Below are 14,193 nucleotides of genomic sequence, written 5' to 3'. Positions count from 1 at the left end.
GGTTGATTGGATTCCTGCTGGACCGTAACCTACATCTACTCCACAATAAGACGCGAGCTGCGGGATCAAGGGGAGCGTTCATACTCAAGGGGAGTCTTACGAGCCAACAAGAGAGGTAACACGGTTACCTATTACAAAGTATAATTTACGGCCAAGAAGAAAAGCATCGGTTGTTTCACCGACACCTTATAATCGATACAATTTACGCCCAAGAAGACAAGTGTCAACTGTTTCATTCCGGCGGATGTGAATGAAATGGAGATGTCGGCCATATAGACGTCAATTTATATCTTATTACAGCTTAATTGATGAAATTGGTATATTCTAGATTGGATAAACTCACTTCCAGATTCTATCACATACAAGACAAAAATTATTCTTTGATTATTTATATAAGGACTATTACGATTACGAACTGATTATCTGTGGATGATGCTATATGATCACAATTTTTACTCCAGATTATTTATTGTATATATGTGTATCATTGTTATTTTCACATAAATTAATAAATTTCCGGATACACACATCACCCGGGAAAGCTTCGATATCTCTCTGAGATGGGAAGCAGCGTGTGTCCGGTCCTTCAATTTTCAATGTGTATTGAAGCTGAGATAAACTCAAAAAATGCATTTTGATGACATCAATAATTTCGCTCATATGAGAGTTCCAAAAAAAGCAGCTATTGCAAGATATTTCATGGAGAATTTTACATTAAATTTCTCATTTGAAATAGTGATTTTTTATGTGTTTATACAAACAAAATGCACTGTATTTGCTAAAATCCCAATCGGGGGGGGGGGGGTTGGGGCGCAATACCTCTTTTGCCCAGGGCTCCAAGTAAAAGTCGGGCGCTGTCGAACAATCTTCCTCCATCCTTTCATTAACCTTTTGCAATCCCATGTCGAGGTGGAATCACATGAGGAAAACCCGAGACTACAAACAAACCACACAGGTTTGTTTGTTTGTCTACAAACGATCACAGGAAGGCACCTGTGAATTTGGCTTCTTATCAAAACAAAACTTAGAAGCTACAGTATATAGCTCCGATCGCATGTGCAAATATTGCGGTAGCATTGGGAGTTCTAGCACCCGCTTGACGACTTTTTCTTTCGTAAGGAAAGAAATGGAGGGCAGTCATTGGTGAAAATATATTCTTGAGGGGGGGGGGGTTTAAACCCGCTTTTTCTATTTCCCATGTGAACGGGTCTTATAAAAGAAATTGACGAAAAAGTTATCATGAAAGTGTGCAAGCATATGAGTGACGAAAAGAGTAACTTAGAGACAGAAGCGTATTACGGGGGGGGGGGGGCAAGCATGCTATAGCCGAGTGTAAAACGCCTTCATATTAAGGAGTTCTAGCCGAGGGTGGTAAATATGATGGTCAAGAAAATTAGACTAGAATGGAAGGGCGGCAAATTTTTTGTAGCCCCCATACGGCGAAGCCATAAATCCACCCGTGTATAATGTGTCTGCACAATTATGGTGAATGAGGTAGTGGTATAGTGGTATATATTCCCGATATTACACATATAAGTGATTTATAGATAACCAGGGCCGCAACTAGATGCTTCATCACCCAGGGCAAGTGCGCATTTTGGCGCCCCCTTGTAATGTCAAACGAGAGGTTTGAGAATAAAATTTGCACTCCCTTTCGTTCAGCGTCCGGGGCACGAGACCCGCCTGTTCCGCCCTTCGTTGCGGTCCTGTAGGTAACTAACTATTACCTGCAGCTTCGCTAGCAAGGATTTGGTGATCTGAAAATTGGTCGGCGATGATTCCTTCATATAACATTCGACCTCCCACTTAAGATATACATTTTTGAAAACCTCACCTTTTTTTAGTGATGCTTTACATTATGAAATAAAACTGACCAAATAGCATATTTAAAGCTTCAGTGGATTTGTGGCTCGGCGATGATGAATCAGTGAAATAGTCAGGATATGTTATTATATACATATATATAGTAGGATAAAAATACAAGAGAAATGAAGATGTAGCATGTGAAAAGATATCTTTTGAATGACAAAAGCGCTGGTGCTGCTCACTTGTTCTCTTTCAATATATATATATATACAGGGTGATTATAAAAAGACTATCCCGACATATGGGCCCTAACTATCATACCATTCACAGAAACTGAATGAAATTTTGGCATAAGGTATTTTGATGTATGCGCTCAAGAATCATATGGAAAACAACAGTGTCACTCTAACAGTTACGGTTACAGTGAGAAAATTTTGAAAATATCAAATGGCAACACCAAGTTTTTTGTATTGGAATGTGATCTCCATTGTAAAAAACCCTAAATAGCGTTCGAACGGCAACTGTAGCATGAAAATCACCGGCGGTAGATAGGCTAAAAGTGAGGACAGCCAATAAGGACAGAGAAGCAGCATAAAATAAAGAATTTTATTGTGTTTCACAAATTTTCCACATGACCTTGTGGAAGTCTAATCAGGCTGGGATCTCGGCCGAAGAAACGGTGTGACGAATGAAACGAACATTAATGCTCTGGTGCACGGCAAAGTCCTTTTTCCTTGCCTAGCTCCGGCGATTTTCGTGCTACAGGTGCCATTCCAACGCTATTTAGTGTTTTTCAGTATGGAGATCGCATTCCAATACAAAAAACTTGGTGTTGCCATTTGATATTTTCGAAATTTTCTCGCTGTAACCGTAACTGTTAGAGTGACACTGTTGTTTTCCATATCATTCTTGAGCGCATACCTCAAAATACCTTATGCCAAAATTTCATTCAGTTTCTGTGAATGGTATCATATGTCGGGATAGTTTTTTTTTATAATATATATATATATATATATATACACACAAAAAAAAGAATTATTTTGAGAAAAAGGAAAAAAATTGAATTTTAAGAGAGTGAAATATAGAACCTATGCAGTGGGTCTCTTCATCAGGGGGAATCCCATGCATGGTTCGAAAAGTGTAGGCGTTTCTGAAGGGTGGCTATGCCTAAATGCATTAAAAATGCTAACCCTTGTTCCCCGACGCCTGCCTTCTCAAAAACACGTTGGACCATGAAAAAATGTTAAAAATACAATATTAGAAAAAATATATACAGAGCTTCAGATTATAAGCCCAAAGAAGCATAAGAACACAAAAAAGAGCACAAAAAGTTACAGGAAAAAATAATTACGGTGAATATTTTACAAGGATTATGAAAAATGTCAAAAATAAATTGAAAAGTCGAAAAATTAGTCATGTTAGTGACTAATTTTTTGACTTTTCAATTTTATATATATATATATATATATATAGAGAGAGAGAGAGATTTACTTACTTTTACCGATCGTTGACGCGATCGGTAAGTCGCTAGACACGCATCCACGCTTTCCAGAAACGAGCGACTTCGAAACAAAACCGTAAGCGTTCATTTTTATGATAACGCTGATCGTAACTTATACGAGGAATGCGCGTCTCATTTGTGTACGTGTGAGAGCAGCGTTACTATCCAACCAAATTCGCTTCACATCGATCAAAACATCTGATGCATACAAACATATCAATAGAAAGACTAGTAAAAGAAAAAAAAAACAAGCACTTTTTTTTTTTTGCTATGATTTTCTTTCCTGTATTCTCTTTGAAAATCAACTCGATCACGAACCAGAGTGTACCATATATAGAAGAAGATGTGGGGAACTTTATCAAGAAGTCGAGAAGGAAATTGATGATTTCGTTGACGGAGGAAAAGTTTTTTTTATACAGTATAATTTTGTTGAAGGTCATCGGCGATTGACCCTCCAATCACGAATGACTCGACGCAATGAATGTGAGCTGGAAAAAAAAAAGTAGTTTTCTTTACAATATTGGAAGTTCTATCCCTAGTATGGAATCAAGTGCAACCAGAGCGAAATGCTGTTAGCTCCATGCTTGCTCCCTCTGGATAGTGATAGGAACCGAGAGACACCCAGGCTCTGTCACACTCAGTGATATAAGCACATTGTCCCTGGGGACTCGGGTGCCTCCGGGGAAACCTAACCATTTATTGATTTTGAGAAAGATATATTACATACATGGGCAGGTGCCATTACGCACTTCGCCAGTAAACAAGTATAAAATTTGTAATCGAAAAATGGTGATTCTGTAAATAAATCACAATCGTAAATCACAGGTTATAAATCACATAATAATTGTCATAATCGGGAATAGTTCTTGATAAAATTTGATCTGCTTCTCTTCAGGGATTTCATTGGATCAGTAACTATCACATGAATGAAAGCTGTCAATCTACTGCTGCGTTGATCTAATCGCTGCACCGTGTGGTTTGATTTGGCCCAAAGACATTCGTCAGTAATTGCTGCCTGTATCCAGCTTTTCGATAAGCCAGCGTGGATCACACTATTCTCGACTACTCAGGCTCCTCTTCTTCTTCCTCTTCTCTAAACAGATGTACGAGATCGCTGTCTGGGTGTAGTTGACGTCGTAGTCTAGTGGATCTCCTAACTGGCATAGGTGGCTCTCTATCTGGTTCTGGCTCCGGGACTGTAGTTCTGATATCCTCAGGGTGCTGCTCTAGAAAGCGGACCAGTTTACGTATTTTACTTTTCGAATCTTCCCGCTTCAGGATGCACTCAAGCCAAGGTATTCGCAGATGTTCAGCTGGCTCTCTGAAGTGGAAAGCCGTTGTCTTGGGGCATAGAGTTGCGTAGTGAAGAGGCGTGCCTATGGCCAAACATGAGCATTTATCACTGGGGATTGATTTGAACCTATGAAGGTTAGCCGGAAATGGACCATGGCCCGTTACGAACATAATCATCTCACGCGACCATTTATGGTTCCGAGGCATTACATGTCGCAGGATGCTATGAGTTGATCGACCGGGCTCTGTGTTGTCATCCCACCTCTGTTGCCATTTATTCATTAGATCCTTCCATAGGATTGCTTTGGCGTGTGATGCGGGAAGCAGCAGATCACCTGTAATGATTTCGCATTCGGTAGCTTCCTTCGCCGTGGTATCCGCCAATTCATTACCCCATTGGCCTATATGTGCTTTTACCCAAGAGAGGCTTATTCTGGTGTGATTGCAGAGAAGCTTTCTTATTGTCCTAGCCATTTCATGACTAGACTGAGGATTAGAGACCGTCAGTATGCTAGAGCGACTGTCAGATCTAATTAGGGCAGCTTTTCGATGTAAAGAAGCATCTAAGACTGCGTTGTAGATGGCGAAAAGCTCAGCCTGAAACACTGAGTTATCAACCTTTAGCTTGACTGACCATCGGGCTATTACTTGTTTACCTTTAGTCTTAACGTATGCTGCTCCAGTCCCTTTTTCCGACTTTGATCCATCCGTGTAGTATATAAGTGTGGATGACTGAAGCAGCTCACCTTCGTTTTCTGGTTCGTCAAAACGTATTTGGCTGTTCCGCAGCCCGACTGACGGGTGGGATGATCAACCCTTTATTTTTCGTTCATATGCCTGAGGATCCAATGTATTTTCCGTCGTTGAGACTGTCTTGCGGAGCTGGAGTAGGCGAGCCGACTTAGCTAGAAACTCCATTTTCAGGCTCAACGGAGGGAGGCCCAAGATAGTCTGGGGAGCATTTGTCGGGGTTGCACTATAAGCTCCTGAGGTGTACAACAGGTATCCTCTCTGAATTGAGTTCAGTCTGATTGAAAGCTGTACCTGAGGCGATGCACACCAGATTGACGCACCGTAAGCCATAGTTCGCTTTGCCACCGTCAAATAGAGGATTCTGCGCATTTCTTGATTAATGCCCCACTTTGCTCCGGCCATAAGTCGCATCTTCTGCAGGGTAGCAGCAACTTTATCCTTCATTTTCTGGATATGGGACTCCCATTTGAGATCTTGGAAACTGAGAATGAAAATACAGTGTGTCACAAAATAAAAAAAATCCAAGTTTTTATACTTCTTGTCTTCTAACTTCCAATTAAATAGTTGTTGCCGTGTATCTCTCGAGGACAACAGAAAACAATTCCATGCTTCCAAGTGCAATATTTATTAAGATATTCGAATTCAAAAATCGGAGAAAAGTTATGAAAGAACAGAAAAAAAAAAACTAACGGACAATGTTGGTTTCCCTTATTTAAGCTGTCCTTTCCCAACTTTTCTCAGACTTATCAATTCGAATATCTCAGCGAATATTGAACTTAGAAACTTGGAATTTGCTTTGTTGACCCCAGGAAAGACAGGGCAACAACGTTCTAATTGCAAGTTAGAGAACGGGGGAACGTATAAAAATTTGGATTTTTTTTTATTTTTTGAAATATTGTGTTTTTTCACACTCTCAAAATTGGGACAGGGTAATTTTTGAACACCTTTGGAGCATTTTTTAAATTGGAATCATACCTCTACGACGGGCGGTTGATGAGATAGAAGCCGTGCTAGCACTTACAGGACACCCTGTATAATTTTAAAGGGTAATTTCACTCCTCTCCAAACCTTGAAGGGGTATTTTTGTAAAAAGAGGGGGTTTTCTTGTTTTTTTATCAGTGAAAAATAACTATTAAAAAAATTACATGAAATTTGAAGGAATATTTTCATTCAGTGAAATTTTGGGAAAGGAGGTAAAATTGAATTTTGACGTGCGAATCACGTATCTAGATGCGTATTAGCGAACACTGATAACTACATAACTACTACTACTACTACTCACCCGTACATGTACCTCGTACACATTCTTCTAAGGCAGCGGTTCTCAACCTTTTTTGACTCGCGGAGCCCTTTTAAGTAAAAAAATTCTATGGCGGAGCTCCGTAGGCCAATTTTTTAATTATTCATCAAAGTTACTGATTTATTTTTACTATTTAAAAATGTTTGTAATTATTATTTTTTTAATTTTACTGATTTTTTTTATTTCACTCGAGCGTCCGCGGAGCCCCTGGAAAGTGCACAAGGAGTCCCAAGGGCTCCGCGGAGCACAAGTTGAGAACCGCTGCTCTAAGGCATAGTTTCCCAACCTTTTTTGTCTCATCGCCCCCAACGCAATCTAACCCATAAGATCCTATGCTAAACCCGTAGCCTCTACCGCCCCCAGGGGACGTTAACGCCCACGTTGGGAATCACTGTTCTAAGGAATTTCTAACGAAATGGTATGTTGGAATGTGCGTGTTGTGAACCTAACGTGAAGTATGTTTCTGTGTAATGCTTGTTGTGTGAGATGCTTCCATCTGCCATCACGTTTTCTAACTATGAGTGAAGTGTAAGGATTGAATAATTGTGTACCGTTGTGGGACTGTTGCTCTCAGTGGCAATACTTTTCAACGGGAAGATTGGCTCACATTTGCGCCTTGAAGTTGGCAACCACAGGATACTAACTTCAGCGGAAACACTGGTAATTGCAAGCTCGAGAAGCATGCATATGCTCACTCTTTTTGTACAAACATGCACAACTCCCTTTTCACCATCACACGGTACAGGCGTGCTTGCACCGTGAGTTATATAACCACCGCATTATATTAGTGTAAAGGTTAACGGCGGGGCCGCAACTAGATTCTTTGTCAGCTGAGGTATGCACACATTTTGGTGCTCCTGTGTAATGTAGAAAAAGTTAAAGGCTGAATTTGGACCCCCTCTAATCCAGCGTGGGAGGGGTGCCCAGACCCATCCTTCTTCTCCCCTGTTTTGGCCCTGGATAACGGCACGTTTTCAGATCATTTAAGCAGCCAACGGCACATTTCCTAATCACTTGAGCGGTCGTGGTGCACTGGACAAGAGGGGGAGGGAACGCAAATTTTATTCTCAAACCTCTCCTTCAACATTACAAGGGGGCACCAAAATGCGCACTTGCCCCGGGTGACGAAGCATCTAGCCCTGTGCGGCATACCTCCAGTCCACTTAATTGGCTCGCGGTACATTTGCAGATTACTTAAGAGACTGGTGACACATTCCGAGATCATTCGAGTGACCCGTGGAAAGTTTTCAGCTCACTTCAGCGGCCCGTAGCATTTTTATGGATCATTTTAGTGACTTCTGGCACATTTCCGGATCATTCAACTCAAAGCGCATCACCAGATCACATAAACTGCCCGCGGCACATTTCCAGATATGTATTTCAAGTGGTCTTCGACACGTTTCCAAACTAATGAAGCGACCCACTCTCTCCGAAAGTTTGAACAATCTTGTTGTAGGAAATTTAGATCTCGGAATCCATGTTGGGGGGGGGGGGCCCATTTTACAAATTTCCGTGGGTGCTTGAACACCCGCAGGTTTCCGACGCCACTCCTGAAGGCCCACCGAAGACACGAGCCTAGGGATCAAGATTGCAGGTGATTCGGATTATCCGAAAACTAGAACTTCTGAGACTACTGCAATACAAAAAAAACAGTGTCTGCTAACGGGGAGTGTCCGTTATAGTAGGTTCCACTGTACTATCATTCTTCTCGCCTCATCTTCTCCTAACGAAAGCTACTAAAATTGGAGGTGTGCGAGCGTTTGCATCAAGTAAGGACAAATTAATTTACATTCACGTCGCCATTTTGTGTGTGTTTCTTCCAAAAACTCGCTTCACGAGCATTAAAAAAACCACTAAAAACTCTCGTCCAAATTCAAACTCGTTTGATTAGTGCTGCTGCTGCCACCGCCACTTACATTTTCCCGAATTTTTCACGTAGCTATGCAATTATTGTGTACCCCTTTGGCTTAGCATGGCTCCTCTCGGAATTTAGTTTTCCCACTCACGTCCTTTCGCATTTGAGGAAATCGGGAGTGGCATCTCGTATAATGTAGTGGCCATAGAGAGAGAGAGGAGAGAGGGGAGCATTGTGGGACGTGGCAGCGCGGTGCGGAAGGTTCGCAAAGGGCGGAGTGAGTATCGATTTTTGCGTCGCATACAAGTGAGAGCAACTCGAACAGCAGAATCAGGTGAAAGGAAAGGGCCTCGCACGCCACACACAAGGGCTGGCTGGCTGGCTTGCTGGCAGAGTGGATTCCTCTTCGAATCAGATCGGATATGATGTTGGTATGATCGAACAACAACAAAAAAACTAGAGAGGAATACAATGTATGAAGTCGCGAGAGGATTATTTAGGTGGTGAAACAAGAAATTTATACACACACACAATACAGCCCCCGCGTCGAAATCCCGTAATGTTCGATTCAAGAAATTTCCGAAGGATTTGCCGCGTTCGCCTACTCAGTGAAAACACTCTAAGAAATTCGAGCATGCGCGATATAGTGACCTGGATGCTATCATGACCGCGGAAGTTAGCTTCACGAAGAGAGCAGCAGCGGAACTCAGCCGTCGCTTCAATGGTTTAACGGTGAGGAATAGAAGTTCCTCGTCGTCGACCAACAACGTGGGAAACTCAACGGCAGCACAGCAGAATGGAAGCAGCTCCGCGGCATCGACAGCCAGCAGCATCATGCCAAAGGACAAGATCGCCGGAGCGAGCGTCAGCAGCATCGCCAGTTGGGTGGTGGAAGGCTGTAAGAAACAACAACAATCCCAACATCAACAACAACTGTCGAAGAACAGTGGTTCGCACCACCACCAGCAGCAGCAGCAGCAGCATCGAGTGGACAGATCGTCGAGAATAGCCGATTACTTCTCTGGCAGGGCTAGGACTGTGGAGGAGTTGTGGTTCGATCCCCAGTTCCTCTACACGCTGTTCTTCTATCTAACACCCATAGAGAGGACGGTGCTAGCGAGGGTTTGCAGGACTTGGCGAGACGTCTTGTATCAGCCAGTGTTCTGGAAGGGTGTCCTGCCCGTCCTTCACTGTAGGGAACTCAGGTCGTCTTCTGGCGACCTGTCGGAAACGTCTGAGCTCCGGAAGAGAGTCTATCATAATTTGGAGAGACGTGGATTTGGTTCGTTGTGTTTTTTTGCTGCCAACGACGACGACGTGTACGACGTGATTAGCAACTTCCCACCGTCTCTGGTCCGTCAGATACGACATTTGGTTCTGAAATGCTGCAATGTCACAGACAAGGGCCATGAAGTTCTCCTGGAGTACTTCCACAGCGTCACCCAGTTGGAGATGTCCGGTTGCAACGAGGTGACGGACGCTGGACTCTGGGCCAGCCTGACGCCCAGGATCATCAAGCTGACGCTGGCCGACTGCATAAACGTGGCTGACGAGAGTGTGGCCGCCATAACTCAGTTGCTTCCTGGCCTTAGGGAATTGAACCTTCAGGCCTACCACGTGACGGACGCCGCTCTTGCCTTCTTCGGACCGCAGCAGAGTACGAACTTGACGGTTCTCCGACTGAGGTCTTGTTGGGAGCTGACGAACCACGGCCTGCTGAACCTGGTTCACGTGCTTCCCAATCTGACAGTTCTGTCCTTATCGGGATGCTCCAAAGTGACTGATGATGGTGTGGAGCTGCTGGCTGAAAACTTGAGGCAACTTCGGGTTCTGGATTTGTCTTGGTGCCCTCGGATAACGGACGCTGCTCTGGAGTATGTCGCGTGCGATCTGAACCGATTGGAGGAACTCACTCTCGACAGGTAAGCCCCCATTACATTTACAGTATTTTAATACTGTAATTTGGTAATAATGACCTTGAAAACACGCGATTTCATAAAAATAACGTCTCACAAAATGATTTTCTCGGGATATACAGTATTATATAAGGAATTGTCAGAAACAATTCTAATAAATTTTCTGAAGGTTTGGCTTTCCAAACAATGATTCAGAAATTAATGACAAGAAAAACAATGGTTATAGGTAATAATGAGTTCTCATAAAAAATATTGATTGATTCCGTATAAATTCTCAAACAATGATTTGGTGACAACGAATTTTCACACAATAAACTTATGTTTATGATCTAGTCTAAATTCGCACACAGTAATCTGGTGAATATGAATCAGCCTAAATGTTCAGACAGTAATCTAGTGGCTATGATTTAGGCGAAATTCTCAGACAGTAATCTGGTGACCATGATTCAGTCTAAATGTTCAAGCAGTAATCTAGTGACCATGATTTAGTCGAAATTCTCAGATTAATCTGGTGACTATGATTTGGTTGAATTCTCAGATAGCAATCTGGTGACCATGATTCAGCCTAAATGTTCAGACTAATCTGGTGATCATGATTCAGCCTAAATGTTCATAAAAGTCTCGCCGCAGAGAGCAACAGACCTACAACGACAAAATCTTCAAACATTACATTCCACCCATAGTTCAAAAAATACGGGACAGACGGCAGCACTATAACAAGCATTACACAGAAACAAGCTTCACGTTAGGTTCATAACACAGACATGCACATCCCAACATGTACCAATTCGTTAGAAATTCCAGAGAGGAATATGGACGAGGTACATGTGTGGTTTAGTAGTAGTAGTAGTAGCCTAAATGTTCAGACAGTGGGCTATACCTATCTCCATACGTAGATCGTGATTCAGCCTAAATGCTCAGACAGTAATCTGGTGACCGTGATTCAGCCTAAATGTCCAGACAGTAATCTGGTGACCATTATTTATCCTAAACGTTCAGGCAGTAATCTGGTCACTATGATTCAGCCTAAATTTTCAGACAGAAATCTGGTGATCATGATTCAGCCTAAATGTCTAGGCAGTAATCTGGTGACTATGATTCAATGAAGTCTGAATGAATTCTCAAACGATGATTCTATCATTGGTTTTTTGGGATGATTTCAAAGACGATTGGATGTCAATTTAAGCGCTCTTTATATAGCATATTATAGTAATTGTAGATTCCTGTATTATATTTATGCCAATTCCTAAGAGTTGCGAAGTCATGCGGAATTTAAAGTATGTATTTATTTATTAGATATATTATGGCATACAAAAGCCATCATTTTAAGCGGAATCTATTGAAAAAATGTAGTTCTCATTTACAATAAATTTTCAAAAAAAATTCTAAGAAACCACAAAATATCCAATTTTCTCCATACGTAGAACCTCAGAGGAAGTTCTTGAACCTAAAAGCTTCATTATCTATTCCAGTTGATTCAGACGTATTTGTTTCTTCGTTCGGATTGAAAACACCTTCTATCAAAGAAGCTGTTGGAACTCGTAATACGTTAGGGTCCATTGAGAAACAATGCTCACGATTGAGGGAAGAGAGTTGATCGCGGCTAAACGTCCGTCGTTGGCACGAGTCAATATTTTTTGCATTGAAAACCCCCAACGTTAGAGGGTGTTAACATCAGTAGTTGAAGGCAGGTACCTTCCCCGATTCATCCTCTGGTGCAGGGATCTTCAACCTTTCTCGAGTCGCGAGCACTGTCTATACTTATCATCAAACTGAGAGCACCCCTTATGACAAGGGTGCTCGGACCTTCAGGAGAGGGCAGGCCTCTTCATTGGTTTGAAAACGTGTAGCGAGCCACTTAAGTGATCTGTGACTGTGAAACGGGTCTTTGGTTTGTGAATGTGTTGCGGGTCCTTAAAGTGATTTGTAACTGTCATGGACCGCTTGAGTGATCTGTAAATTTTCCATGGGCCACATCTTTAAATATGCCGCGGACCACTTAAAGTGATCTGTCAATATGCCGTTTCGTTCCCTTTCACAAAATTAGGGTTTGAGGTCACGGGCCACATAAGGTCCGCGGGCCATGAGTCGAGCATGTATGCCTTACAGTAACGTTTAGGCCTACGTACGTATGCTTGAAATCCGCATGCAGATTAAATGCATAGGGTATTGCAAGGGTATTTAATTGAAGAGTCGATTATATCAAGTGCTCACTAGCTGGAATATCCGACATGAGCATTGAGCACTCTTGGTGCTTCAGGGCGCACCGTGGTGCTCGCAAGTAACAGGTTGAAGATGGCTGCTCTAGTCAAATACAGTTGATCCCGCTTATAACGTCTCCACTTATAACTTTTTCCCGCTTAGTACGACTTATTTTCGTGGTCTCAATTCCAAATAATTCTCATAAAGATTTCCCGTTTAAAGGGTTTTCTACCTTACAGCGTTTTTTCATGACGGTTTTTTGAAAAACGCTATAAGTGGGTTCAACTGTATATACTTACATCAGAGTTGGAAAAATCACAAAGAATACAGGCGCCAAACATTTTTTTCCCGAAGAAAAAAATAATGCTTCAAAGGTCCAAAATAATGCCTCTTTTGATTTTTTCAGGGCATAGTGATAAGCTTTAATATGTTGGCAGATACGCTGATATAAATTCAAATTCCATTTCGTGTCGCTTTCAGCCTGCAATTTAGTAACTGCACGAAGAAAATTTTTGGCGCCAATTTCAATTTTTTAGTCGCCATGGTGACCTGGGATTTGTCCAGCCCTGAGTTACATAATATAACAACTCAAAGCATTTACTAACTTTACAACTCTGCTACATAAATACGTTAGAGGCCATGTATACACTCAGAACACACATTCCGGCATGTACCGATTCGTTAGAAATTCTGTACAGGAATATTTACGAGGTGCATGTATACTGTTAAGTAATAGGTGGTCAAAATAGCGCCATTCTATACTCAGTTGATAAAAAAAAACTCTCTTCCATCCTCTCCTTTTTTTCCTCTTTTGTTTCCATGAAGTCAGCGAATGAAGAAGTCGTCAGAACTTAAGTACAGGGTTGGCCAGACCTAAGTTTCTCACTTCAGAGAGCCCTGGAGTGTGTGTTGTACTGCTCCAAATGAGACAAAATTTGTACTATAGATAATCCAAATGATACGTTTTGTCATTTATTAAACTAAAAAATAGTACGAAAATCTGTATAATCTGTCCATAGGTAGTTCACACAAATATTGAATATCATCATATCATCATCATCATCATCAACAACCATTTTCAGTCCACTGTTGGATGAAGGTCTCCTCTAAATTTTTCAATTTTACTCTGGCTGATGCTTCTGCCATCCAGTTGACTCCAGCCACTTTTCGGATCTCGTCAATCCATCTTGCGTGGACCACTGGGTACCAATCCAGAATACTTGTGATCTATTTGTTGTCCTGTCTTCTTGCAATATGTCCAGCCCATTTCCATTTTGAATGCTTAATTCTTTCCATGATATCATATACCTTGGTGTGGCTTCTTATCTAAGTGTGATTCGTTTTCTATCTCTCCTTGTGATGCCAAACATGCATCTTTCCATTCTCCTTTGTGTTGTCGGTAGCCTTTGTATCGTCTTGCTCGTGAGCAAAGCTGCATTAAGAAAGCCACTTTCAAGCGGCTTTGCTCGTGAGTGTCAATGTTTCAGCTCCATGAAGTCAGTGCTGGTAGCACACACTGGTTAAACACTTTTCTTCTTAGGCACGATGGCACGTGGCTGTACAGAAT

The 14,193-nt window shown here is 41.9% G+C and overlaps 2 protein-coding genes across 2 annotated transcripts in view; one reads left to right on the top strand and one right to left on the bottom strand.

The window, feature by feature from the left end:
- LOC149078173 (uncharacterized) overlaps window positions 1-3,522 on the bottom strand; it is a 35,542-nt gene extending 32,020 nt beyond the window's left edge. The window contains exon 1 of the mRNA XM_089241765.1: window positions 3,302-3,522. Within this exon, the coding sequence (XP_089097891.1) occupies window positions 3,302-3,395 (94 nt within the window). The 5' untranslated portion in view covers window positions 3,396-3,522. The remainder of the gene's footprint in view (window positions 1-3,301) is intronic.
- A 5,318-nt stretch (window positions 3,523-8,840) lies between these two features.
- The window catches only part of LOC149078172 (uncharacterized), a 42,388-nt gene continuing 37,035 nt past the window's right edge, over window positions 8,841-14,193 (top strand). The window contains exon 1 of the mRNA XM_089241764.1: window positions 8,841-10,430. Coding sequence (XP_089097890.1) covers window positions 9,172-10,430 — 1,259 coding nt within the window. The 5' untranslated portion in view covers window positions 8,841-9,171. The remainder of the gene's footprint in view (window positions 10,431-14,193) is intronic.

This window comes from Pholcus phalangioides, unplaced genomic scaffold (assembly GCF_987345545.1).
Source record: "Pholcus phalangioides strain wild (caught in Gottingen) unplaced genomic scaffold, Ppha-v1.0 ptg000014l_1, whole genome shotgun sequence".
Classification (NCBI taxonomy): domain Eukaryota; kingdom Metazoa; phylum Arthropoda; class Arachnida; order Araneae; family Pholcidae; genus Pholcus; species Pholcus phalangioides.
Note: the sequence above shows the minus strand (reverse complement) of the source record. Positions and strands in the feature narration are given on the sequence as shown.